At 48.9% G+C, this 24,099-nt stretch overlaps 2 protein-coding genes and 1 long non-coding RNA gene across 6 annotated transcripts; 2 read left to right on the top strand and 1 right to left on the bottom strand.

Annotated features, from left to right (window-relative positions):
• Window positions 1-17: 17 nt before the first annotated feature.
• MYO19 (myosin XIX) lies at window positions 18-17,819 on the bottom strand. The gene is made up of 25 exons (XM_059865636.1): window positions 17,769-17,819; window positions 16,679-16,768; window positions 14,983-15,127; window positions 14,546-14,694; window positions 14,199-14,312; window positions 13,340-13,472; window positions 13,054-13,123; window positions 12,574-12,676; window positions 12,265-12,361; window positions 11,740-11,816; window positions 11,288-11,378; window positions 9,808-9,979; window positions 9,538-9,611; window positions 9,323-9,444; window positions 7,568-7,681; window positions 7,017-7,193; window positions 6,027-6,173; window positions 5,694-5,801; window positions 5,073-5,143; window positions 4,606-4,715; window positions 2,695-2,858; window positions 1,993-2,122; window positions 1,753-1,838; window positions 1,166-1,450; window positions 18-769 (listed from the first exon to the last, which is right to left on the bottom strand). The coding sequence occupies exons 2-25, from the start codon at window positions 16,688-16,690 to the stop codon at window positions 641-643; spliced, it is 2,880 nt and encodes a 959-aa protein (XP_059721619.1). The 5' UTR covers window positions 16,691-16,768; window positions 17,769-17,819; the 3' UTR covers window positions 18-640.
• LOC132337261 (uncharacterized) lies at window positions 12,243-12,995 on the top strand. Its single transcript, XR_009489119.1, has 2 exons — window positions 12,243-12,379; window positions 12,850-12,995. It is a non-coding gene; the product is annotated as an uncharacterized LOC132337261 (long non-coding RNA).
• Window positions 17,820-17,887: 68 nt separating the features above from the next.
• On the top strand, window positions 17,888-23,143 carry PIGW (phosphatidylinositol glycan anchor biosynthesis class W). Of its 4 annotated transcripts, none has more exons than XM_059865641.1 (4): window positions 17,888-18,047; window positions 18,559-18,645; window positions 18,826-22,594; window positions 22,892-23,143. In XM_059865641.1, the coding sequence occupies exons 2-3, from the start codon at window positions 18,573-18,575 to the stop codon at window positions 20,091-20,093; spliced, it is 1,341 nt and encodes a 446-aa protein (XP_059721624.1). In that variant the 5' UTR covers window positions 17,888-18,047; window positions 18,559-18,572; the 3' UTR covers window positions 20,094-22,594; window positions 22,892-23,143. The 4 variants fall into 4 exon arrangements, with proteins under 4 accessions (XP_059721624.1, XP_059721622.1, XP_059721623.1 ...); XM_059865640.1 differs by lacking the exon at window positions 17,888-18,047 and adding an exon at window positions 18,054-18,244; XM_059865639.1 differs by having other exon boundaries at window positions 17,890-18,047; window positions 18,559-22,594.
• The last annotated feature ends 956 nt before the right edge of the window (window positions 23,144-24,099 follow it).

Consider the following 24,099-nt stretch of genomic DNA (forward strand, 5'->3'; position numbering starts at 1 on the left):
GGGAAGGGTCAGACACCTTGAGAAGGCATTGAGCAGTTTATTTTAAATGACATACACAGAGCAGCTGAACATTTTCAAGATCCATGAGCAACGAAGGGAGGGTTCAGAGCACCCCTGGGCAGGGTGGTGCTGTCTGGGGAGCTCTGCACACACCTGGCAGCTGTGAGAGCTCACAGATTTTGGTTCTGTAGATAAAAGCAAGAGCCCAGCCTTGCTTTTCCCTGAGACATCTGCCCTGGTGCTGCAGCTGGCTGCTCCTCACCCCCCTGGGGACACTCGTGCTCAGTCAGGATGGTTGCAGGAATCAGGAATATTTATTGGCATTATTTTGCTCACTCTGCCTGCTGCAGGCAGTTCAGTTCAAGTATTCATTGCTTCAAGCACCTGATCTGTTGGAATTGATTTGTTCCCATAGTGTTGCTATTTCCTGTAAGGTGGGGGGGAGCAGGAGCTGCCCCCCCCCCCAGTAAATGTAATTTAATGTTATTACAAGGTTATTATAATGTGCATTAGGAGGTGTGTCCCTCTCCCTCACGTTGTACGTACAAGGCAGCGCTGTGGAAGCTCTGAGGTAGCAGCAGAAGTGGACACTGAGTGATTTGGAAGCAGCAGCTTGCAGAGAGCCCCCCTGGAGGCCAAGCTATGTGGGCAGGAGTTCCTGTCTGTCCAGCAGGATCTGGTTGAGTCCCGTGATGGAAAACGCCTCTGTGTGGGGGCTGACGTTGGCAAAGTGCAGGGGGGACCTCCTGCAGTGGAACCTGACAGGGCCCTGCAGGGACAAGAGGAGAAGAGTTCAGCCAGATGTGCAGCTGATTTTGTTACTCACATTTAGCTCTGGAGTGCATGAACCACAGACAGAGGAACTCCTCCAGAGGAGTCCCCACAAACGGACTGAAGAGAAATGGTCACTAGAGAAATGCCAGCACTGAACTGGACTGAGATCAGCTCAGCCTCTGGAGGTTGGAGTGCCCAGCACTGGCCCTGGCACCGTCTGCTGCAGCTGTGGCAGTTCCTGCACACAGAACTCGATGCAAACACAAAAATGTTCCCCCCCAGACCCGAGGGTGATTTCTAAGTGCAGTTTCTGAGAGAAGGCAGTGCCAGCCAGTGGGAGATGCTACCCCAGCCTGTTCCCAAGCTGCAGACAGGAGGGAGGGGTGGGTACCTGTGGGAGGGCTCTGATGGAGGTGATGCCACAGCCCAGGTGTCCCTTGGGGCCCTCCTGCAGCCCCCTGAGGCAGCCCAGCAGCACCAGTGCCCGCCGTGGCCCCGTGGCACTGCCAGGGGCTGCAGCCAGCACCAGCCCCAGGGGCCAGAACTGCACAGCTGCCTGCAGGGGCCACCCTGTGCCCAGAGAGCAGGGAGCTTTGGCCAGGGCAGCTCCAGGGGCTGGCAGCTCCTCTCCTTCCCCCTCGTCCAGCTCCGCTGCTGCCAGCGCGGCCGCTTTTGCCTGAAAGACACAACAACAGCAACAGCCACGTTCTCAGATGTCCTGGGCACTACTCAGGACTGCAGAGCTGAGTCTGTAAAGGGGGAGTATGGAAGGACAGCACCCCCCAGTTTCCAGGCAGGTAAGGAATGAGTTTATTCCGCAGGATGAGCCAGAAGCAGCTCTACAGGACTGGCATCCGCTCTTCAGCTGGAGAAGAGTTTTCTGGAGCACTGGGTTTGTAGTTCTCAGAGTTATTACTGTTTCTCAGACCCCAAGAAGCCTCAGGCTCCTTTCAGTGCTGTCCTGTCCCCCAGACTCACCTTCCACCTCCTCCAGCCCCGCTGGATGGCACGGGCAGCCCTGCGCAGCCTCTGGAAGCGACTCTTGGCCAGCCAGGAACGAATAGCTGGGGATGGGATGAGAGAAACCTGAGTGCACAGAATCTCAGCAGCCCCTGCACACACTGGGAGATGGCACTTAGCCACCTGTGCCACTGTAATCCCCCAGAGTGGCTGGCAATGTCCCTTGCTCTGTTATTTCAGCCCCACCCCACAAGTCACCTGCTTGGATGAGAGTTGCAGAGCGTTTCTCCTTTGCTGTTTTCTTCTCTTTAAATCTTCTCCAGCAGCACTGGATGCAAAATGCCTTCTCATTTAACACCTCTGCTCTCCTGGCTTCCAGGAGCTCTAGCTGCAGTGGGGAACAGGAGCCTGGAGTTAGGAATTGTGCTCACAGCTCTTCCCTCTTTTACAGCCTCCTGGTGTTTGCCAGGGGACCACAGCCTCATTCCAGTGTCCTGTGACTGCTGCATGAGGCTTGGAAGTGTCCTCACTTCGTTTGTGAGGTAACATGGAAATGAAAATGGAAGTTCTTGGGGAGGAAAGTGGAGCCTCCCAGAGTCCCAGCAGCAGCAGGTTCATACCCAGCTCCACTGAAGGGGCTGCTTCAAGGCAGCAAGCTTGGCAGAAGTGCCTTTGACTCCTTCCTCTCTTCCCCAGCCAAATCTGTTGTGTGGAGCTGAGGAAAGCTGCCATCTTTACTGGAATTCTGACCCAAGGGCAGCTCCTTGTCCAACACAGAGGCCATTACACAAAGTGCTTTGCAGAGCTGGATTCTGATGGGTGCTTGATGGAGTTTAATAATTGGATGGAAAATGCCCAGTTCTGGTCCCACTGGCTTGGCAGGAGTTTTGCCTCTCTCTGTGCCAGAATGGCCCTGAGGCAGGAGCACTCCAGAGGCATCAGCCAAGGAACAGCACTTACCAGGGAATTGGCCAGGAACACTTTGGTTTTGCCACAGAAGACTGAGGGGATTCCTGCTCCATTCCCTGCTGCCTGAGCAGGGCTTTGTCCCCTGAGAGCATCCTGGAGGATCTCCAGAACAGCAGCACGTGGTGCTTTGTCATCACCCATGGCTGGAGTCTGACCTGGAAGTGAAACATTGAGGAGAAGGCACCATAAAATTTGGAAATGGGGCCAGGATGTTGTCTTTGCACTGAGATTTCTTGGCCACTTGGAGGGGAAGCACCTGCAGCAAGAGGGGATGGCTGAGAGCATTTGATGCTGCTGTGTTTAAGGCTAAAATGGGAGAGCACAGATTGCAGCAGGTGCCAGCAAGCAGCAAACCAGTGTGGGGTGTTTAAACTGGGCTGTGGCTGGGTGCTGCCTTCTCATCTGTCATCACCTCTGCTCTCCACAGGTAAAACTGTCATTTGGGGCAGATCCAGGGAGGCTCAGGTGTTCTCCCATTCCAAGCATCCCACATGGAAGCAGGAGAAAGCAGCAGCAATGCCATTAAGAACAGACTGAGCAGCTCAGTGCTAAGAAAATCACATTAAATACTCAAACCTCAAAGCTGTGGGAGCAAAGAACAAAAGGCAGGGAATTGTAGCCTTAATGTACTGAAAAGTGCAGGAAGGGGAAGCAAATTCTACACAATTGCACAGCTGTCACAGGGCACTGGGAGCAGCTACGGGGTCCTGGACTGAGCAGGAATTTATGGCAGCAATTACAGGTTATTAAAGCCATTTCTGGGACACAGTGCACGATTTTTTACATTACAAACAGGTCAGCCAGATGAATCTCTTTGGAAATAGAGACAGATTTAATTCAGACCTGGAACAAGAGATTGTTGCAGGAGCTCCTGCGTGCACAGGGCTGGATGGGTTTTGCATCATTCCATCCTGGATACTGTTTGCTTTTCTGCTATAAATATTTCTAAGGAGATGAGAGCATTTTAAGGTCCTGAAAACAAACAGAAGCAATTCTTGCTTACAGGAAGACATCTGGTGGCTCTGATGGTGTTCACGGGGCTGGGCTGATAAGGGAACCAAAAGCTTATCCCTGTGTTTGGGCAATTGTTTTGCTTTGTTTGCAGCTTATTACCCCCTCAAGATAAAAAGGACTAAAAACCCATCACAAAGAGGCTTTGCAGTTAATGGGTTTGTAATTGAGGGGGAAAGATCCACTGTGTAAGTAATTTTCCAGCCTGCACTTCCTTACTTCACCCCATTTCCACAGGGTGAACAGATTTCCACCAGTTTTACTCATCTGAACAGGCTGGTCCTGCTTCCCACAGCTGCTGCTCCTTGAACTGACCCAGTGGCTGAAGAGGGGAATCATTTGGGGCACAGAAAGGAGCTGCAATAACGTTTAATATTAAATGTAACCACCTGATGAGCTCCTCCTTTCAGCAGCTCACAGCAAAGGCATTACCTGTGGGCTGGATTGTGTTTGGTAAAGTCCATCCTCACTCTTGCTTAGAAAAAGAGAAGTTTGCAAAAGGTGGAAGAAGCAGCAGAGTCCAGGTAAGCTGGAAGGTCAGTGATTCATCAAGGAAACAGGAGGGGGAGAGAAAGGAAGGAGAAGGAAAATAAAGCAAAAGGTAAGTGGCTTTCAAGTCTACTAAAGAATCAACTCTAAATCAAATTCTACTGGGTGAGGGGAACCCCAGACACCTCTGAAACTGATTGTTCCACCCAGGAGGAGCACAGAAAACCAGCAGTGAGGGGTAAGATTTTAAGTGTTAAGCAAATTAGAAACAGAGGTTGGTGATAGGTTAAAGAAATATTTTGAGGATAGTGGTGAATACAGTCATTACCTGATCTGTGTGAGGCCAAATGGCTGCAGTGACAATTTTACTTGATGGCAGAGGGATTACCTGAAGAAACTTACCTTTTTTCTCAGCAGGATGAGAGTTGCTTTTATCCCACACTCTTTTTTTGCTGGAGCCCCAGGATTTCCTCAGCAGCTCATAGCGCTCAGTGAAACTTTGGAAAGGGATCCTGAGAGACAAAATGTGAATTCCAGGCAAGAGCCATTACTGTAAATAACTGATCCTTTTTGCTGAATGGTAAATAACTCATCCTCTGAGGAGGGAAAATTCCTGAATGGCTTTGTGGATCCAGTGCTTGGGATGCAAACAGAGTGATGCCTGAATGGTCAGACAGGCCAGAAAGTACAGAACTTGTGAAGAAATTCAGATTTCCCAGCAACAGTAGCAAAGCCAGGGCAGGAATTGTGCTTGGATATGCTAATGGTGCAAAATATTTGGGTTTCCTGCTTTATAAGCTCTTCTGAATAACTAAATGCCACTAATTGCTATAGAAATGGATTAGAAATGCTGAAGAGGCTGGACTTACCTGACAGGGAAACCTGCTGCACTGATGGTGATGGCTTCCACTATTCCACAGGCCTGGAGCTGGCTGAGAACCTGAGGCAGAAATTGAGATGGTTTAGGCAAAGCTGCCTTTTGTGGAAGCTGCTCCTTGTGTGCCCTGTCCTGGGCATCCCCAGCCAGCAGGGTGTGGAAAGCCAGTGGTGGTATTTCCAGGCTCAGTGGTGGTATTTCCAGGCTCAGTGGTGGTATTTCCAGGCTCAGCAGATTCCATGGGTGTTTAAAGCCTCATTGCCCATCAGATGAGGTTCTCTAGTTACAGCTTTAGCATCTGCTGCTCTGCTCCCAAAGCTTCTCAGCTTCCTGGAGTGCAGGAGTGAGCACAGCTTTGTTTTGAAGGTGTCTGTGTGCCCAGGGCTGCAGTTGGAAGGGCTGGGAGGGCAGCACCCCACATCACCCCAGCCACAAACAAGGTGCAGCTGGAAGAGCTGCTGTGCTTGGGAGCTGGTTTGGACAAGCACCTCAGTGACTCTGGAAGGGTGCTCATCTCAGAGGAGAAAGAGCTGTTCCAAAATGTGCTGTGCAAGAGACTCAGGGTCCTAAGCCAGCCAGTGCAAAGCCCTGGGGAAAGGCTCTGGACAGTTACCTCTTCTCTCCTGAAAGTCATGGCCTTGCAGTCAGCGTTGGGCTTGATGCAGCGGATGTAATGGGGGGTGGTTCTGCTCAAAATCTCCATCAGGTGCTCCAGGGAGCTCTGCAGGAACAAACACAGGGCTCAGCAGGGCTCCTCCTCCTCAGGGATCTCCCATCCACCCCAGGAAGCTGCTCTGGGCAGGGATGGCTTTACAGACTCAGTGTTAGAGCACCTCTGCAGGACAGCCTGAGCACAATATCCACTCTGTGGATGCATTTCATCAAACTGTTCATGGTAAATCCAGAAAGTTTCCAAAATTACAGCAGAAACCTGAATAGGATGTACCTTGAACTTGGACACCACTGTAACAACAGCTGCTCTGTTCTGGGTTTTGGTGCTATTTTGGTTCTTTTCTGTCACAGGAAATAATTTTTGAAGCAAAGGATCCTTTGAGTTCTGCAAAACGTGGATCAGCTCTGGTGGAACAGCATCCTGCAAACAGACATGACCTGTCAGTACCTGGACCTGTCAGTACCTGCACCTCTGACAATAACTAAGAATTGCACATCTAGAGATAGAACAGTATTTCTGATGCCAGATTTGATGTGACCACAGCTGCAGTTTCAAATCTGATGATGTGCATTCATTCACAGTCAGCTTTAGGAACAGAAAACAATGTTTGGCTGAACATTCAGCAAATCCAGGCAAATGTACAACTGCTCCCATCACTGCTCTTGTTACACAGCCCAAGTGAGCTCCAGCTCTCAGGGTGGTTTAATCCCTGAAGAACAAACTGCAGCAGGCATTACAAATATTCCTTTGAATTAAGAGATGGAGTTTTATTGCTAAATAAATAACAGCACTTGCCATAATTGCTGGGGATGTCAGAGCTGAGAAGGGACCCTGCTCTCTGCAGATTATTTCACATTTCACTTATTCCCTGATGGCCAAAATTTGAGTACTTTGAGCACTTTCAGCAGTTAAGCCCAGCTCTTGTTTCTCCTAAATTTATCAGAATTGTTTTGGGAATTAAGTGCTGTATTTGCAGTTATAAAAATGCCATTAACAATTCTGGATCCCCCAGGAATGGAAGAAGCCCTGATTTGGTGATGGTTCACTTCAACCCCAGCTCCAAGGTGTAACAAAGCATCTGCTTGTGCCAGTGGGGGTTCAGAGGATCACACCAAGGACATCACCCAGTTTCACATGGCCTGAAGGATTCATTTGCAGCAAGGTATGTCCAGTACCCAGCACTGAATGTATTTGTTTAAACCACTTTAGGTCTGTAGGATCCTTTTCAGATTTTTTTAAACAGCTCTTTCTGCAAACACCTACCTTGTTTTTCTCCACCATTGCTGCCAGCTGATAGCAGACTTTGCCAGCATAATGTGAAATGATAAAGTTGGGCTTCTTACTGAACTTATCTCGACTTAAGCACTGATTGCTGGACAAGGCTTTCTCAATCCTGGTCTGGAACAGGTCAGTGTTGGAGGCTCTGTTCAGGCGACACTCCTGCAAAGGACACACAACTGCAGCATCCCTTGTTTGGCCCAAAGAACTGACTCTAAAAGCTACAACATTTAACAGTCAAATTGTAGCAATTTTACCTTTAGAGCTGCTTTGAATATGCAAGGCCTGAAATATTGGGGAGGAAGAGGGGAAAAGAAGTAATTGAGGCTTCATATTTGAATCAGAACATCCAGGATCACAGGGAAAAAGACAGCTCAGAACAGGAGGAAGCAGTGGCATGATTCTGTGAAACTGAACCCTGCAGAAATTTTATAGCTGACAGGTTTTCTATTCATTTACTCTTTGTGTTTTCTTTGGTGGTGTGGGACAAAGGCAGGAACCTGGGCCCAAAAGTGAAGGGTTTGGATCACACTTACCTCATTCAGCAAGGAAAAAATGCTGAGAGGATTTCCCTCTATCAGGTCAAGGCAGTTCTGGTTGTCCTGGTAGTTTATGAATGACCACTGCAGGCCCTCAGCTGCATATTCTTCCTGAAGGAAGAGGGAAGGGGTTATTCTGCAGCAGAGGGCACCAGAGCTCAGAGCTCTGTGCCTTGGGCAGCTGATCCAGGTCCTGTTTGAGGAGTTAATCCCAGCTCAGCTCCAGGTCAACACCAGGCTTGAGAAAAAACAACCCACATGAGGATATCCTACCCCAGGTAGCTTTTGGGTGTGGATCAGAACCTGCTGGAACAATTTATCTGAGGATTTGGGAACCCCCTGGATTTATCAGAGTGAGCTGCAAGGCTGCTTTAGAGAGCAAACAAAGGCCACAGTCACACAAAGCCTCTCCTGGCTGTGCTGAGATTTTCCCTGAAGGACAAGGAACAAGCAGAACTCCTTCCTTGGAATGGGACACAGCCCCAGCCCAACCTTTGTGTGCCAGGCTTTACTGCCTGAGCTCCATTTAAAGCAAAGCCTGATCTGAAAGGAAGTGCAGGGGGATACTGGTTGGAATAATTGGTACAATATTTATGCTGAATTACAGGACAAACTGTCAGCAGTGTTTAACAAGCTCAAGCTCTGGGCAGTTATTTGAAAAGCCTCCTGCCAAAAGCTTGCTCAGCACAGCCACTAATGGCATTTAAGTGGTTTGGGGGACAGCCAGATCCAGAGGTAAGAGGGCAGGCAGTGAGTGGGAGGGGTGCTATAAACAGAGGTCACGGAGCCATTTCAAGCAAAGCAATTGTGTGCCTGGACTTGCTTTCCATCTTCCCTGACCATTAACCCCTGGCATGCTGACCAGGGCAGGCAGGGAAAGCAGCCTGGCAATAGCAAAGCACAAATGGCAGTCAAAGTAGTACTTAACTCCTGAATAAATTGACAAAAGCCTGCTGTGAGGCAGGAGGTGCCAGCACGCTGCTGCCATAAAGAAAATAATTTCCCTGATTCCAGTTAATGGCAAAGAGCATTTTGGTAATGGATCTGCAGTGGGGAGGGGCAGAGCAGCAGCCCTGGCAGGGACTCTGCACCTTGCAGGGCACTCAGATGAGAGCTGGAATTAGCAGTGTGTGACCAGCGAGGGACTGCACAGTGCAAAAAACCTTCTCTGCTGTGAAACAACAGCATTTGTGTCCCTCCTTACTCAAGGATAACAGCTGGAGCACACTGGGGCTTGTTTTAAAGGCACCAGCATGGCAGGGCTCAGGGAGCTGTGCCCCATGGCTGGGCACAGGGTGCTGTGCTCCACAGGTCCCACGTGCTCAGGTGTGGGTGCCAGGGGCCTGGTGGGCTCTGCCTTCACAGCAAGCTCAGCCTGGAAGCTCCACTCTTTAAGGACTTCATGCTTCATGGCTGCAAACAGAAACTTCCAAGAGAATCTCAATTCAGGCTGCACTTACCCCAAGAATTTAGTCTCAAGTGTTCAGCTCTTTGAGGAGAAGCAAGCAGTGTGACAGGCAGAGATCCAGTGGGGCTGGGAACAGATTTCCAGTCCCCAGGAGACAAAGCTGTGTCCTTCCACCTGCCCCACACTCCCCTCTTTGCCAAGGCACTGCTCCCTCCCACTGCTTTCTGTGACATTACTGACTGAGGGATCCATCTGACCATGGGCACAGCAATGCAATTAAAGTGACAAAAAGATGCTGTTTGAAACCAGATTTTGAAGATTTGATTTTCAGTTTGGGGCATTACCTGCTGTGCCTTCAGGTAGTGAGCTACGAAGTGCTGCTGCAGTTTCTCATTGGCATAATTAATGCAGAGCTGCTCCAAGTTGTTCTCAGGGAAGGCTTCAAACCCATAAACATCCAACAAACCTGGAAGCAATGTGGGAGGACAGGGAGCTTTAGTTGAGGAGCAGCCTGGAGGGCTGCTGGCCCCTGAGTTAAAGCAGGGTGGGAAATCCATACCTATGAAGCTGGTCCACACTGAGGGATCTGTGTAGATGTTTTCATTTATGACCAAAACCAGCCACTCAAACAACCTGCAGACAGCAACAGTGGGATTAGCTGGAAGCTGCTTGCTTGCAGTAATCAGAATTGTTTCTTTTACTGCTGCTTCCATCAGTGTCACTTGGAAGGAAGAGGAATTTCTGATGTGCTGCCACAAAGCAGCAGCAAGTAAATCCCTCTGGCCTCCCCATTCCCTCCCAAAGGTCACCTGGGTGAGGCCATCCTTACCTGGCATAGATGACTTTGGCCAGGCAGTCCCTCCTGGTCTCACACTCAGCTCTGGAGCATGGCTTCTTGAACACCTGCTGCTGTTTTCCAGCAGTGATTGTTCGAATCCTTAAAGATTCCAGGAGTTCCTCAATGGGAATCTGGAGCAGCTCCCCCGTGGTCTTCACAAACTCTTGTTCAGGAGAACAAACAGTGCAAGGTTACCTGGTGTGTTCATACCTCTGAAGGTAAGGAAGGTCTAGAGATTGTGTGGGAAAATGCCACTTCCATCAGCTCCCCAAATTAAATGTGGATTTTGGATCTTTCTACCCAAACTTGGGATTAAGTTTTGCAAAACCAGACTCTTAATTTGGATGCAGAGTGCCCCTAGAATTCTGGGTCCTCTCTTAAAAATGAATACCAGAAAAAGCTGAAGTTTGCCACACTGAAGTTGATTTTCTCTCTAGGTGTGTCTTTGTTCCCTTTTCACCTTTTTTGAGCAGGGACCTCAAACTCCCAACAGACAAATCCAACAGTCATGACCAGGAAAAAGCAGGGATTTGGGGATAGAAAGGAAGGGTGGAAGAATGAGTATTTGCTGACAAAGCATTTAAGATCTTCCTCCGCTGAGCTGCACTCAAAATTATTTGAAAATTAAGTAGTTTGAGTTCAGAGCATGTGAAATTGTAGCAGGAACCTTCACTATTCAGGGCAGTTTTATGTCTGAAGGAAATCCAGATCCACAAGCCTCCTGAAGACAGGCAGAACAACCTCTACTTCTGCTGCAATTTAACAGATTTGTTGGTCTTTATCATGAAAACTTCCAAGCTTTCCTGTGAAAAGCTCTGCTCTCCCTCTGGGTCAGATTTCTGCCAGCCCTGGGATGGCAGAGTAAGATTACAAACAAGAGCCACAGTTCTGCCAATAATCCTCCTGAAATCACTGCCTAGTGCTGCAGTTGCCCTGACCTGGCAGGGAAGGATATTATCTCTCAGGCAGGGGAGCATTAGCTTTTTGTTTGTTCACAAACACACCTAAATTTTGGGTTGCTCACGGCTTTGATGTCTCCTATCAGCAGGAGAATTATTGTTAAAATTATTTTCTTTAATAAGGAATTCTTTCTGAATTAAATGAAGAAATTAATTTAATTTAAATTAAACAAATTTGGTTTAATAATTTAAAATGCAATAAATTCAATACAGTTTAAACAAATTTATTAATTTTCAAAATTAAGGTATTAATAAAGTCATTAGACTTATCAGTAGTTAAAAGGAATTAATAATGAAAAGTAATAATAGTTAAAATTACTCAAGTGAAAATTTGGTAGATTTAATAAACTTTAAGAAATGTTAATAATGAAATAAATATAGTAAGTAAATCTAAATTAACTAACTAAATAAAGGAAAGAATTCTCTGCATTCTTTCCTTTCTCTAATCCTTTCCCTTGGGCATCTGCACTGAACTAACAAGGCTCTGGAGCATGGCGTGGTTGTTGCCTCACCTTTGGTTTTGTCTTCCAGCTCACAAGGCTGAGATTCATCCAGTGGATTGCAGAACTGAACATTCCCGAGGTGCAGAAGGCCTGATAACACCTGCAATGCAATCAGGGAGTTTTTCAGGACAGCTCCCCCCAAGGCAGGCTCCCCTGAGCTTCCTTTAGCCTGGGACAGGCCAGCTCCTGCACATTCCTGCACAGAAGGCAGCAAACAGACCCCAAAGCTCCGTGTGCTTCCCTAATGCTGCAGTTCCTGAAGGCAAACTGAAACTCAGGGGTGCACGCTTGTAGCTCAGCTCCAACCTTTGGCTGTGCAGCCTGACGTGGGGCTGAGGGCTCTCCAGGGAGGAGCAGCAGCTCTGCCCAGTGACAGGGATTTATCCCAGCAGCAATCCCACCCTGGGAACACATTCCCAACACCCTCAGCAGCCTCCTGCTGTCCCTGCTGGGTGGCTGACCTTGAAAATATTGCTCTGCGTGGCACGGCCGATGCCCAGGTGGAACATTGCCCCTCTGGTCACCTCGAAGCAGTCCTCTGAAAAGCCAAACAGTGCTCTTGAAAAAGCCAAGCACACAAACAGGGGCAAGCAGAACATCTCAGCACATCCAATCCAGCTGGAATGGTCAGTGCAGAGCAGGGAAGCTGTTTGGATAAATCCCACACACCAACTGCAGAACCAACCCACTGCATTTTCTGTCAAGTGAAGCATGTGCAATGACAAGAGAGTTTTTAAACAAAGCCACAAAAATGCAAATTTGCCAGGCCAGAACCAGCTGGTTTAAGCCAGGTGACTGATTTTAAGCTTTAAGACTTAATAGTGCCAAGTGAAACTTAGAAAGAGCCCCATTAATGCAGGTGGCTTTGCAAAACATCTGCTGCTGGCTGAGCAGGGATGGACCAGGATGTATTTCTGCCTGCCTCCCTTTAAAGTTCCAGCCATTATTAATGGATTGATTAATTAGTTAGTGAAGCTAATCTTTACCATCTAAGTTTCTTTCAGAGTTTGGCAGCCAGCGGTACTCAGCTCCTTCTGGAAGGTTCCACTCCAGCCTCTCCTCTGCAGTAGCACCTTTTGTGATCTGGAGACAGAAAACAAGGTAAAAATTGAATTCTGCTCTTGGTGTTTACAGCTCCCAGACAGTGAAGAATAACATACTGGGAGGATGATTTAATTTGGAAGCCTGGGAGACAGGGAAACTGGTAATTATTAAAAGTTGCAACTGTGCTAAATCTGGTGATTCCACCCCTGCTGTGTGTCAGAAATACCCAGCAAAATTAACTGTAGGCAAACCTGATAAAAAATATGGAAGTTTCTTTCATTAGGAGCCTGATAGGCAACTCTTGTTTTCTCCAGAAGGAAAGTCTGGATGGAAGCACCAGTCAGATGATGGAATCTAGAGAGGGAGAAAGAGCAAAGATTTCAACAAAACCTCTTCACAGAATCCAAGAGGGGTTGTGTGTTCTGAGACCAACTGACTGTGAATGCTTTGCAGTTCACCTTCAGTTTTGTTCTTATTTTATTCAGAGTTCTTCACTACATCTCTGTTTTTCCATTGCTCTCTTTTAGAGACCTTAAGGGTGAAAGCTTGCAGGGGAAGAAAAAAAACCCAAAAAGGAAAATAATAACAGTTTAAGCTGCCAGCAAACCAAAATATGCTCTAAAGACATACAATATTCTATGGCAGATTTCAGAGATAATCTTTAAAGGAACAAGATGATGAAGATTTAAAGGTCCAAGACAAGAGGTAAGGTTTAACCCAGTCATTCTTACCTGTCTAGCTGGAGCTGGATGTATTTCCCAAACCTGCTGCTGTTGTTGTTCCGCAGGGTGCAGGCGTTCCCTGTGAAATTGCCAGTGGCAGACACAGACAGTCAGAGTGGTCCCACTCTGCCAGGCAGCACATACAGGTATTTAGGGTGCTCTGTAAACAGCTCCAGTGTTTGAAGAGTTTGTTTGTAAGGAGAGGACCAAGAGATTGTTCCCTCACGAGTTTAAGCTAAGGAAATTCCCACAGTGGCCATTTACTTTAGTTTGTTGTTAAAAAAGCCACATTTACCAAATGCCTCCATGACAGGGTTGGAATCCAGCACTCTCTTCTCTATCCTTTCCACAGTTTCGTTGCCTTCTGGGGAGATAACTGAGGCAGCAACAGAGGCATAGAACTTCATAAGGCAGCGAGAGGTCCAGGTCTGCAAGGGAGAGGTGTGACAGTAGCTCTTAGTCTTTAACATGTTATCAGTTAGGGCAGTGGAGCACTGCTGCCTTCTGGAAACACAGTGTGCAGGTGGAGGGGAGGCTAAAGAGAGGAACTGTGTCAGGTTTGGAGCTCTGGTTCAGTGGGAACTCTGTGCCACAGACACACATTTCAGTGCTGCTGCAGTGGGAGTGCTCCATCGAGGTGTCACCATCCGGAGGCTCAGCCAGAATGAACAGCTACTGCCTTGGGATGGAATGAATGGGAGTGGATTTTGAGTCATTGCCATTCAGCAAAGCATCTTGTTCTTGGGCTTTAAAATACCCTCAGCATTGTCCTAGCAGGGATGGACCATCACAGGAGGGCCAGGGCAGGAGCTGAATCCCCTGCTCTAAGTCTGTACAGAGAGTTTGCTGACTCCCTGACAGACCAGGCTGAGGCATGAACTCAGGTGCAATTCCTGCTGAATGATTCAAAGCCAGCCCTCCAGAAATGACAGATGTCACCTGAAGAGCTGCTATATTAAGCAGAGTGTGTTTAACTGCAGCAATCACTTAATGCTTCACACACATTTCAAGAGAGTCGTGCTGGGCAGATTGGCTACGTGCTGTGTCAGAGGGGTTTTAATTCATCTTTGCTCATTCACTGCACTACTCTGCACTACAAATCACTGGCAGAGCTCAAAACTTGAGAGCAATGTCACAGAAGAACATTTCCTCACCTTCCCAGCACCACTTTCTCCACTCACAATGATGGACTGGTTCACAGGGTCCATCTGCTTTTGGACATTCCTGTAGGTTTGTTCAGCCACCGCAAAGATGTGAGGTTTCAAATCCTGGCAGTGAAAGAGAATATTCATATTTAAGAATACAGTAACCACAGAGCTCAACAGCAATGGATAGCAAGGGTCATCTCACATTCACCTGAAAACAGCACTGCTCTTTTAACAGAACTGATATTTCACAAGAAATGGGGTTTATCCTGTGGGAGTATTTTGCTCAGATAAATTTGGAGCAGTTTGACACCTGGGCTCTGCAGAAGGATGGTGATCTCAAACACAAGGGTTACCTGAGGACAAAGTGCAACGTGGTACTCCCTCATGAGCTCAGGTGAGTAGAGGCAGGAGAAAGGCTGGAAAGGATTTAAAGCCACCAGGCTGCAGCCAGCATTTGTATAGAACAGGTTGACTCTGTATCTTGCTTGAAGACATTTCAGAACTGAAAAGCAACACCTTCAGTCAGCAAAGTGTGTTTGACCCTTGCTGTGCCTGTTGGTAACAAGAGTCTCAGGCGTGTCACCTATCAGGTTTAACAGAGAATGAGGTGACCAAGAGAGTGCTGCAGGTGCAATACACATGACTGCAGGTGCAATACACATGACTGTATACATGCTGCAGGCGCAATATACACAACTCCTGTGCTGATGGTGTTAAAGCAGTGAGAGCAGGAGCTGCCAGTGGCCAGCAGGGCAAGGGATCCCTCAGCAGACCCTCCCTGGCTGCTCACCTGTCCTGGTTGTCACCGGGTTCACCTTGGTGAGGTCATCAAAAAGATGCAGTTTCTCTTCATCACCGAGGAAGGCTCTAACTTCTTCTTCAAATGCTTCACTGAGGTCATTCTGGATGAGAGAATCTTCCCTTTGGCCATTTTCCTGGAGGGGATGTCAGATCAGCACCAGGGAAAGGTGAAGAGCTGGACTTTCACCTCATCCCCTGCTCCAGCTCTTCTGCTGCTTCCATGTCACTGAATTTCAGTCTCAGCAGGAGCCAGACCCAGGGATGTGAGAGCTACTCCTCCTGCTCTGATGTTAGAAAAGGGTTCTGGCTGTGAGCAAAGGCACTCAGAGAACGTGGCCTTGGGCTCACACTGCAGCTCTGCACACACACACACACCCCATGCTCTTGCAGCTGGCTCCTTTCTAAGCCCCTGCATGTCATGCATTCAGTCCAAGCAGTGCCCTGGGCTCAGGGAGGCAGCAAGGGCTGGCTGCAGGTACAGCTGGGAGCCCCTGCAGGCTAAAACAAATGCAGCTTTCCTAGCAGACACTCTCCTTCTCAGGGTGAAAGCTGCAGAGTGCACACATCACAGCCAGGGCACAGGAATGGTGCTGGGAGAGGAGCTGCCCTGCCTTAGCTGAAGTTTTGTCCCCTTTGAATCACTTAAAATATTCAAATCTCAGCCTCTGGGCTCCCATGTCCTTGAAAACATTATTTGGAAGGACACACTTGTTGTATGTAATGGAAAACCAGCCAGAAGAGAGATTCCAGGACCTGTTTGCCATTGCTGGGGAAAGGAGAGGCTAGAAGAGAAAATGTAGAATGGAAAAGATGCCAGTCTTGATTTCTGCATTCTGTACACTCCTCTTGTTACCTCCTTCTCTTTGACAGAAAGTTCTCCACCTGTACCACAAGCTAACCCATGGATAGCATCACCTTGTTTATACAGAAAATGCTAAATTTAGTCAGCAGCATTCCCACTGTGTGAGCTGAGCTCGTTAATATAGGGGAAATGCACTGCAAACCCCACTTAGCATGTTCCTAAAAAAAAAAAAAAAAAAAAAAAGCTACTCATTTAGGAGCATTTTTATCTTTTGCAGACAGCACAAATACTTCATTTCCAGCGATACAGAATTTTACACAGTAAGGGAAAAAAAAAAAGCTTAGCAATGCAGTAAAGCCCTGCCATCCAAGTGCTTTCTGTTATTCTCCTCTGAATGAGCATTAAGCAGCTTGCTGCTGTCAGAGAACAGACACCACAATTAGGAAACCCTGCAGGGACTGAGGAGTTCCTGCCCACTCCCCTTTCTCCCCGTGCCCCTGTGTCACACCAGGCAAGTCAAACCCACTGTGAGACTGCAAGGCCTGAGGAAGGGCTTGGTTCTGCTGTCCTGCTCAGCCAAAAGTAAAAGAATATTTGCCAATAAATCCCACCTCTCGTGTCCATTCAGCTTCCTGAACAAACACCCTTAGGATGTGCTTGCTGCCTGCAACACCTGCCCTGTTAGAGCCCAGGGCACCACAAAAATCACTGCTGGTGTCCCTAATTCAGCTCAAACCCACAGTAAATAGGTCCAGTCAATTCATGAAGCAGGGGTGAATATTCATTAGTAGTTACCTAACCTTGACTGCATGGAAATAAGCCAAGAATTCTCTCCTGGCAGTAACATTTAATTAGCACACACAATTCCTGCTTTTCTTTTTACCTGCTTTGGCATCTTGTCCAGACCTGTGGATGGGAACACTGGAGAGGGCCTTTACTTTAGGGTACTTCATTCAAATCACACTGGAGAATGCTTAAATAAAGAAAATAAAAAAGGAATTTAGATAAAAATAACTCTGGGCATGTTATTCTCCAGTGGGTTCCACAAGCAAATCCCAAAGACTTCAGACAGAATTACTGATCCCAGTGGAGCACAGGTAACATGGGAGCTGGAAATCCTACCCAGAGCCATGGTCATGTGCTGCTGCCCTGCAAATAAAGCTTTTTTGGAAGGAATTGTGTATCTTCCCTTCCATCAGGAATAAAATGCTTTGCTTTTCATTAATAAAGCAAGTTTTATTGGCAAGAAACCGCAACTACTTGTTAAATTCTTCCTGTTTGGAGAAACAGGGCAGATCTGAGGATCTGACAGTGCCAGACAAGTCAGAGCTTTGGGAAGGGGAGTGACTTGGAGAAGTTTGTGCTGTCCCCTTCCCGTTTCCTCTGAAAATCTCTGGGAGCCAACCCAAGGTGAGTCAGGCCCTTTGAATTTCTGTGATAAACGCTGAGGTTCCAGTCACACCGCCAGGAGGAATTCTGTCCTTCCTGCAGCTGAGGCTGCCATTACTTCCATTCCTTTTCTATTCTAATCCTATTCTATTCCATTCTAATTCTATTCTAACTTTGTTCTATTATACTCTAATTCTATTCTATTCTATTTCCACTCCATTCCTATTCAGTTCCTCTTCCTCTTCCATTGTTATTCCTATTCCATCCCTAATTTCCTTCCTAACCCGGCATGAAAACACCGCTTGGAGTCAGTTCGGAGTCCGGGGCGCGCTCCCATCCCCACACCCCTGCCAGATCCAGCCCTGCAGAGCCTTTTGTGCCGGCAGATCCCGGCGGACACGGAGGACACGCGGGGGACACAGAGGACACACCGGGGACATGCGGGGACCCGGGCGGGCCGGGGCAGCTCGGGGGCGGCGGGCGCGGTGCCCCCTGAGGGCCGCGCGGTGCCGGGGCTGAGGCGGGCCGGGCCTGCGGCCAGGACGGGAGGGCAGCGCGGGCTCGGGACTGGGCTCGGGACTTACCGCGGGCGGCAGCGGGGCCGGAGCGGGAGCGGAGCGGGGCGGGCGGGCCGGGGAGGCGGAACCGGGGAGGGGCTCGGGCGCTGCGGAAACGGCGAAAGTGCGGGCGGGGAACGCGGCCCGGCTTTACTGAGCCCGGCTCCACCCCGGCCCCGCTTTAGCCGGGCCCGGCTTTTCCCCCGGCCCCGCTTCGCCCGCGGCCGCCCGTCCCGCCCTCACGGCCCCGGCCCGGCCCGGCCGCGGGCCCCGCCGGCTCCGGCCCCTCAGCGCCGTCCGCTCCCGGTAAGCGCCCGCTCCGCCCCGCCGCGGAGCAGAACCCCTGATTAATTCACGCTTTTTCCATCCCACAGGGTTCTCCTGCTGTGAAAAGGCTCCTGGGGGCTGCAGCTGCTGGTGGTACTGACCAGACAGCACAAAGTTCTGTAGGATCACGTTGTTACACGTATCTGTGCCATTTGGACCACAGAGGATATGGCAAAGTATGTTCTTCAGAGCAGTAAGATTATTAACCATGTGAATAGTCGGTGGAGTGTTTGATGTTTTAGAGATCTCTCTCAGAAATGTAGGAAGCTTCTTGCTGGAACTCAGCAGGATGTAAAATGCTGGAGGTTCCTCAAGCCTGTGCCTGTCCTTGGCTTCCCAGGCCAGCTCCAGTGCTGCTCTGTGTTCTTTAAATTGGAAAGCAACTCAGTAACTTCTGAAATCAATGATGTTTTAATGAACTGATTCATTTTTAAGGAGTTCGGAGACCCGTTTTACAAAGCTACCTCAAGTTCACATATTGTGTTTTCAGAGGAAGGAAGAAGAATGTCCCAAAAGCAGCTGAAAGAAGCCTTTGTCAGCAACCTGAACGGAACGAGTTTGCTGGAAATTTCTGCAGGTTTGTCCCTGCTTCCACTGTGCCTGCTCTGCAGAGGGCTCCTCCTGATCCTGTACTACCTGCACCATGGAAAACCTGTAAGCTCAAGGAAGTACAGCCTGCTGCTGGACTTCCTGGTGCTGGTGTCTCCTCTCGTGTTCTCCTGCACTGTCTTGTCTCCAATCATCTTTTTCATACCAGTTATCCTTGCTGCCTTCTGTGCCGGAATATTTTCCAAAATATACAGCCAGACAAAACGGGAGGCCAGAGTGCCCTTTGGGCAAATTGTAAAAGAATTCCAGAAGGCACGCTTGGACCCCGAGTGCATTCCAGCAATAACTGTGTTCCGTGTTTACATCAACGTGCTGACGTCCATCAGCATTTTGGCCGTGGATTTCCCGCAGTACCCCCGGCGATACGCCAAGGCCGAGACCTACGGCACCGGAGCCATGGATTTGGGGGTGGGAGCCTTCATCTTTGGAAATGCTCTCGTTTGCCCTGAGGTTCGGCAGAAGCCTCACAGGACACAGCCCAGGTTCTCCAGTCTGGCCAGGCAGGTGTTTTCGGTGTGGCCGCTGATTGCCCTTGGCGCTGGGCGGCTGCTGAGCGTCAAATCCATCGAGTACCACGAGCACACCTCGGAGTACGGCGTGCACTGGAACTTCTTCTTTACCTTGGCTATGGTGAGACTTGCAGCCTCTCTGCTTTTAGCCATATTCCCCAAACATAAGGCTTGGCTTGTGGCTCTAGCTGTGGCTGTGCTTTACCAGTTCCTCCTCAGCACGACCTCTCTGAAGATGTTCATCCTGCACGGGAGCGACGGCAGGGGCTCCCGGCTCGGCTTCCTCAATGCCAACCGGGAAGGGCTCTTCTCCCTCTTTGGCTACCTGGCCATCTACCTGGCGAGCGTGCAGGTGGGGCTGTGGCTGCTGCAGAGCAGGAGCTCGGTGAGGGGCTGGCTGGAAGCCCTCGGGGGGCTGGCCCTGGCCGTGCTGGTGCTGTCGGTGCTGCTGCAGCTGTGCCAGGCGTGCACGGAGCCCGTGTCCCGCCGCGTGGCCAACCTGCCCTTCTGCACCTGGGTGCTCACCCACTGCCTGCTGCTGCTGGGCTCCTTTGTGCTCACTGACCTCATCCTGGTGTTCACAAAGCTGCTGGTCAAGGGGTCCAGCGTGCCCTGCTCCTGGAAGGTTGTGCAGCCCCCTGATTCCAGGAAAAAGCAAGGAAAGGAGGCTGTGCCGCTGGGAAGGCAGGACAAGCCGTCACAGCTATGCCTGATTAGTGCTATTAACAAAAATCAATTACTGTTTTTCCTGCTAGCGAATGTTATGACTGGTGCTGTGAACATCCTGATAGACACAATGCACAGCAAGGCTGCCTTTGCATTATGCATACTGCACTTGTACATGTTTTTTAACTGTTTAATTATGTATATATTACATGCCAGAAATATAGTATTAAAGTTTTGGTGATTCCAAAACTTGGTTTGCTGTTGAATGATGGTATTGAATGGAAAAATAAGCATTTTTCCTGGATGTGTTGCAATAATTTATAATTTAGCAGAGCTTTTTATTATTTAGTGTTGATTACTCTTTAATGGTTCATTTTACCAAATTATACAGTTGATGATCTTACCTGTTGGGAGTTGTTGCACATTAGCCCGAAAACTTAGGTTTGGAGATTGCTGAATATTCCTGCTGCTCCTGAGAGTAAATTGTATTTACAGTTAGTGAACTGTGCTCATACCCAAGGAATTAGATAACAAGGTAGAGCAGAAACCAGATGAAAAGTAAGATGAGGAGTAATTATATGGAGAGAGAGGCCTAGCTGTGTCAAGATTTACCTAGTTAAGGCCCTTGCATAAATAATAGATAAGAATAATTCTTTATATAAAATGTATTGAATAAGTGGATACTTGAAAATGTTTTGGCCCCAGTCCTGCAGAGACTTATGCGTATGCTTGACTTTGATGGTAGTAATTGTGGAATGTTAATCATATACTGAAACCTAAATTAGCCTTTGAATTAAAGCTAAATTTTACTTCCGTCCCCACTGATGAATATAAATGAAGACCTGAGATAAAGTGTGATGCTCTGAAGGATAAACTCAACTGCAGATGAATTCATAAAGCAGTTGTTGGAGGTTGTGGTGCAGATAATAAGAGCAACACTTTGTAAGAAAACACAAAGATAGCAAATGAATTCAGCTCCAGCCTGCAGACCAGCACATTGAATACTGTATTTTGCCAGCTGAGATGTCTCCAAGGGGGGACATTTGGTATCAATTTTTATTAGCAAACAAACAGGCTGCAGATGGAAAGAAGTGCAGTGCACTGGGTCAGGGTTCTGGCGATGGCTTGAGAGGGGAACTGCTCAGTTTGTCAGTCTTCCTTGCAGGCCAGAGCAGAACACCCTCTGTGTTCCCTTTCCTGACTGTGACAGTTCTTCCTGACCTCATCAAGTCGTTGGGAAGAGAAATACACTTAAAGACTGTGAGGAATTCAATAATGGGATATAAATACTTTAGGAGTAAATACCATTGGTAGTTGATGATAGATGTCCAGTGTCAGTGGAGTTACAGCAATACATGTGGGCCATATTTCATATTTCTCCTTGTCTATCACAAGTGATGAATCATCAAACCTTTGCAGAATAAGCCTCCAAATCAGATTCCTTAAGATAGACATGCTGAGGAAGAGTCATAAATTTATCAAGTTCTCCAAGCCCCTGGCCAGCAGAAGGGTGAAGTCTGAGGATTGCAGGCTGTGACCACGCTGAGTTCATGCTTGTTTGCTTCCAACTGAAAGCCATGTAGTCTTGAGAATGAAAGAAAAGCAACCTGTATTATCCTGGGGCCAGATGCAAGAACTGGCAACAACCTCTTAGAAACAGTTGTCAGTTTATAGCAGAGTTTTCTGGTAACTGGTGGATGTGTTTATTTTAAAACACTTCCTAGACTTGCCTAGGGAAGAAAGGTCTTCCTCATGAACCAACTGGCACTACTCATTTATGCAAAATTACTCATGGATATTTATTTTTGAAATGTTTAAAGCCCGGGACCTGCAGCGAGTTCTGCCTGTGAGCACAAGCCTGTGGTGTGATTCAGAACAGGTTGGGTGTGACAGGCAGAGCTGTGTCTGGACAAGCACAGGGCATCCAGGTGCCAGCTGCACTGGCTGGAGCAGGGAGGACGTGGGAGGCCTGGTGGGCGAGCTCCACACGGGCTGGTGCTGCCAGTTCAGGGCTGCAGCTGTGGCTGGCACAACAGCCAGCCCAGGGATGGTGTGCACCTGAGTGAGAGCAGCCCTCTCACCAAGGCCAGCTTCTCATCCTGAGACTTCTCCTGGCCTGAGGAATAAGTTTGAGGTTGCAGCCAGGTGGCTTTGGTCTCTTCTCCCAGGCAGCAAGTGACACAAGCAGAGGACATGGCCTCAAGCTGCACCAGGGGAGGTCCAGGTTGGACATCGGGAGGAATTTCTCCATGGGAAGTGTGGTCAGGCACTGGAAGGTGCCCAAGGAATGACTGGATGTGGCACTCAGTGCTCTGGGCTGGTTCACAAAGTGTGGATCAAAGGTTTGGCTTGATGGTCTCAGAGGTCTTTTCCAACCTAAATGATTCTGGGATCCTGCGGGCTGTTCACCAGTGAATTAATGAGAGACAATTCTCATTGCCTGTTGTGGATAACAAACGCAGTGAGCTCTGCCCTGAAGCCACTGGTGCAGTTCTGAATGCTGAGTGCTCAGCCTGTGAACACAGGAGAATTGCCCAGGCCTCTGAAGGAGCCCAGAGGTGCAAGCGAGCATCCTCTGATCACAGGAGGAGCAAACAGCTCTGTTTGGGTTGGAAAAGATATGGAAAGTGAACACCTGGACACTGCTGCTCTCCACACAGCTCCACAGCTGAAGGAACAGGAACTCTGCATTCACTTCACTCTGGGCAGTTCTAGACACAGAACCCTCTGTACAGATTAAAGGTATAATTTTTAAAATCAGAAACTTTTATTTAGTTGTTACAGAATGAGCAAAAGTTTAAGACGTTTCAAGTAGGGGGACTGATGGTTCAACCATGTGTCACCTACTTCAGCAATAGTAAAGCAGAGGAAAACAGAAATTATTTTGCCTTTGCTGCCACAATTCCACCAAACGACCTTTCTGTAGGGCTGCAGGGTAGAAAAATGCTGGGATATGGTGGGAGAGTGGAGCTGATTACATTTATCCTTAACTTTTTATGAAACATCACTAACTCCTTAACGCATCTCATTATTTTTAAGGATCACTCCAGCATGCCTCCTCTCCCGGCTGCAGTGGTGTCTCTTTTGAAGTCAGAAGTTACCCCGAAGATTCCAGGCAGTATCCTATTTCAAAGCCACACTGTCCCAGAGAACAGGTATTTCTTCCAGGCAAAGAGGCCCATGCAAATGAGCACAGGAAGGGGCTGGCTGCCTTTCCACCGCCTTGGAGATAACAAAACAAGCCACGTGTTCCAGCGACTTAAAAAAACATTAAAAATCCACGAATAAAAATGGTATTACTGGTGCTTTTTGTATCAATGTGCACTCCAATACAGAACCTGGGACAATGCTGCTGTTGGTGTGGGAGGGAGGAGTGACACAGGAAAGCATATCCCTGACAAGACCTAAATTCATCGTGGTCAGAGTGCTCTGGTGTGAGGAACTCTCCCTGGTAACAAACCCCCAGCTTTCCTGCTGCAGAAAACCGTGAACACACTACTGCTGTTCCCGTTACAGCTGCTGCACGAGGAGCCCGAGTAAACGAGCTCCTCCACTGAACGTCCCTTTTATGCAGACACAAGAATCCTGCTCCTTTATTACCTCCCCTGCATTTCCTTGCGAGGGCTTTACTACCTATATCCATACACAACAAGAATGAACAGGTCAGCTGTATTATTCAGTAGTTCAAGAAAGACTTTGGGTTCGTTGTTGTTTTTGTAATTTTTTTTTTTTTTTTTTGGGGCTGCTTAATGTAGGCAGCCACAGGATTTCGGGCTGGCTGCACGGGGGTGCTGCAGGCGCCAAGCAGAGCTGTTAAATCCTGCCCTGCCTGGCTCGGCACCAGCGCACCGAGGGCTGAGCCGCGTTTGATGCCGGGGCAGCGTCTGAGGCGGAGGAGATTTAGCGAGCCCCAAGGACACCGAATCCAGCGCTTATCCCTGCACAGGACACCCCAAATCCCGCCCTGGCCGTGCCTCAGAGCGTTGCGCTCGGCGCGGTTTTATCAGCCCGCGCTCCCGGCGGGGCCGTTCGCACCCGCGGTAACGCCCGGCCCGGCCCCGCTCGTTGTAACCCCCAACGCTCCGGGGCCGGCACCCGCTCCCGGCCCAACCGCCGGCCCGGGGGCCGTTCCTGGCACCGCCGGGAGCCGTTCCCGACGCCCCCGGGCAGAGCCCCGCGTCCCTCCCGGCGGCCCGGAGCGGCCGCAGCGCCCCGTGGCCTCGAGGCCAGGCCGGTGCCCGGGGCGG

The sequence above is a fragment of the Haemorhous mexicanus genome, chromosome 22, assembly GCF_027477595.1.
Source record: "Haemorhous mexicanus isolate bHaeMex1 chromosome 22, bHaeMex1.pri, whole genome shotgun sequence".
Classification (NCBI taxonomy): Eukaryota; Metazoa; Chordata; class Aves; order Passeriformes; family Fringillidae; genus Haemorhous; species Haemorhous mexicanus.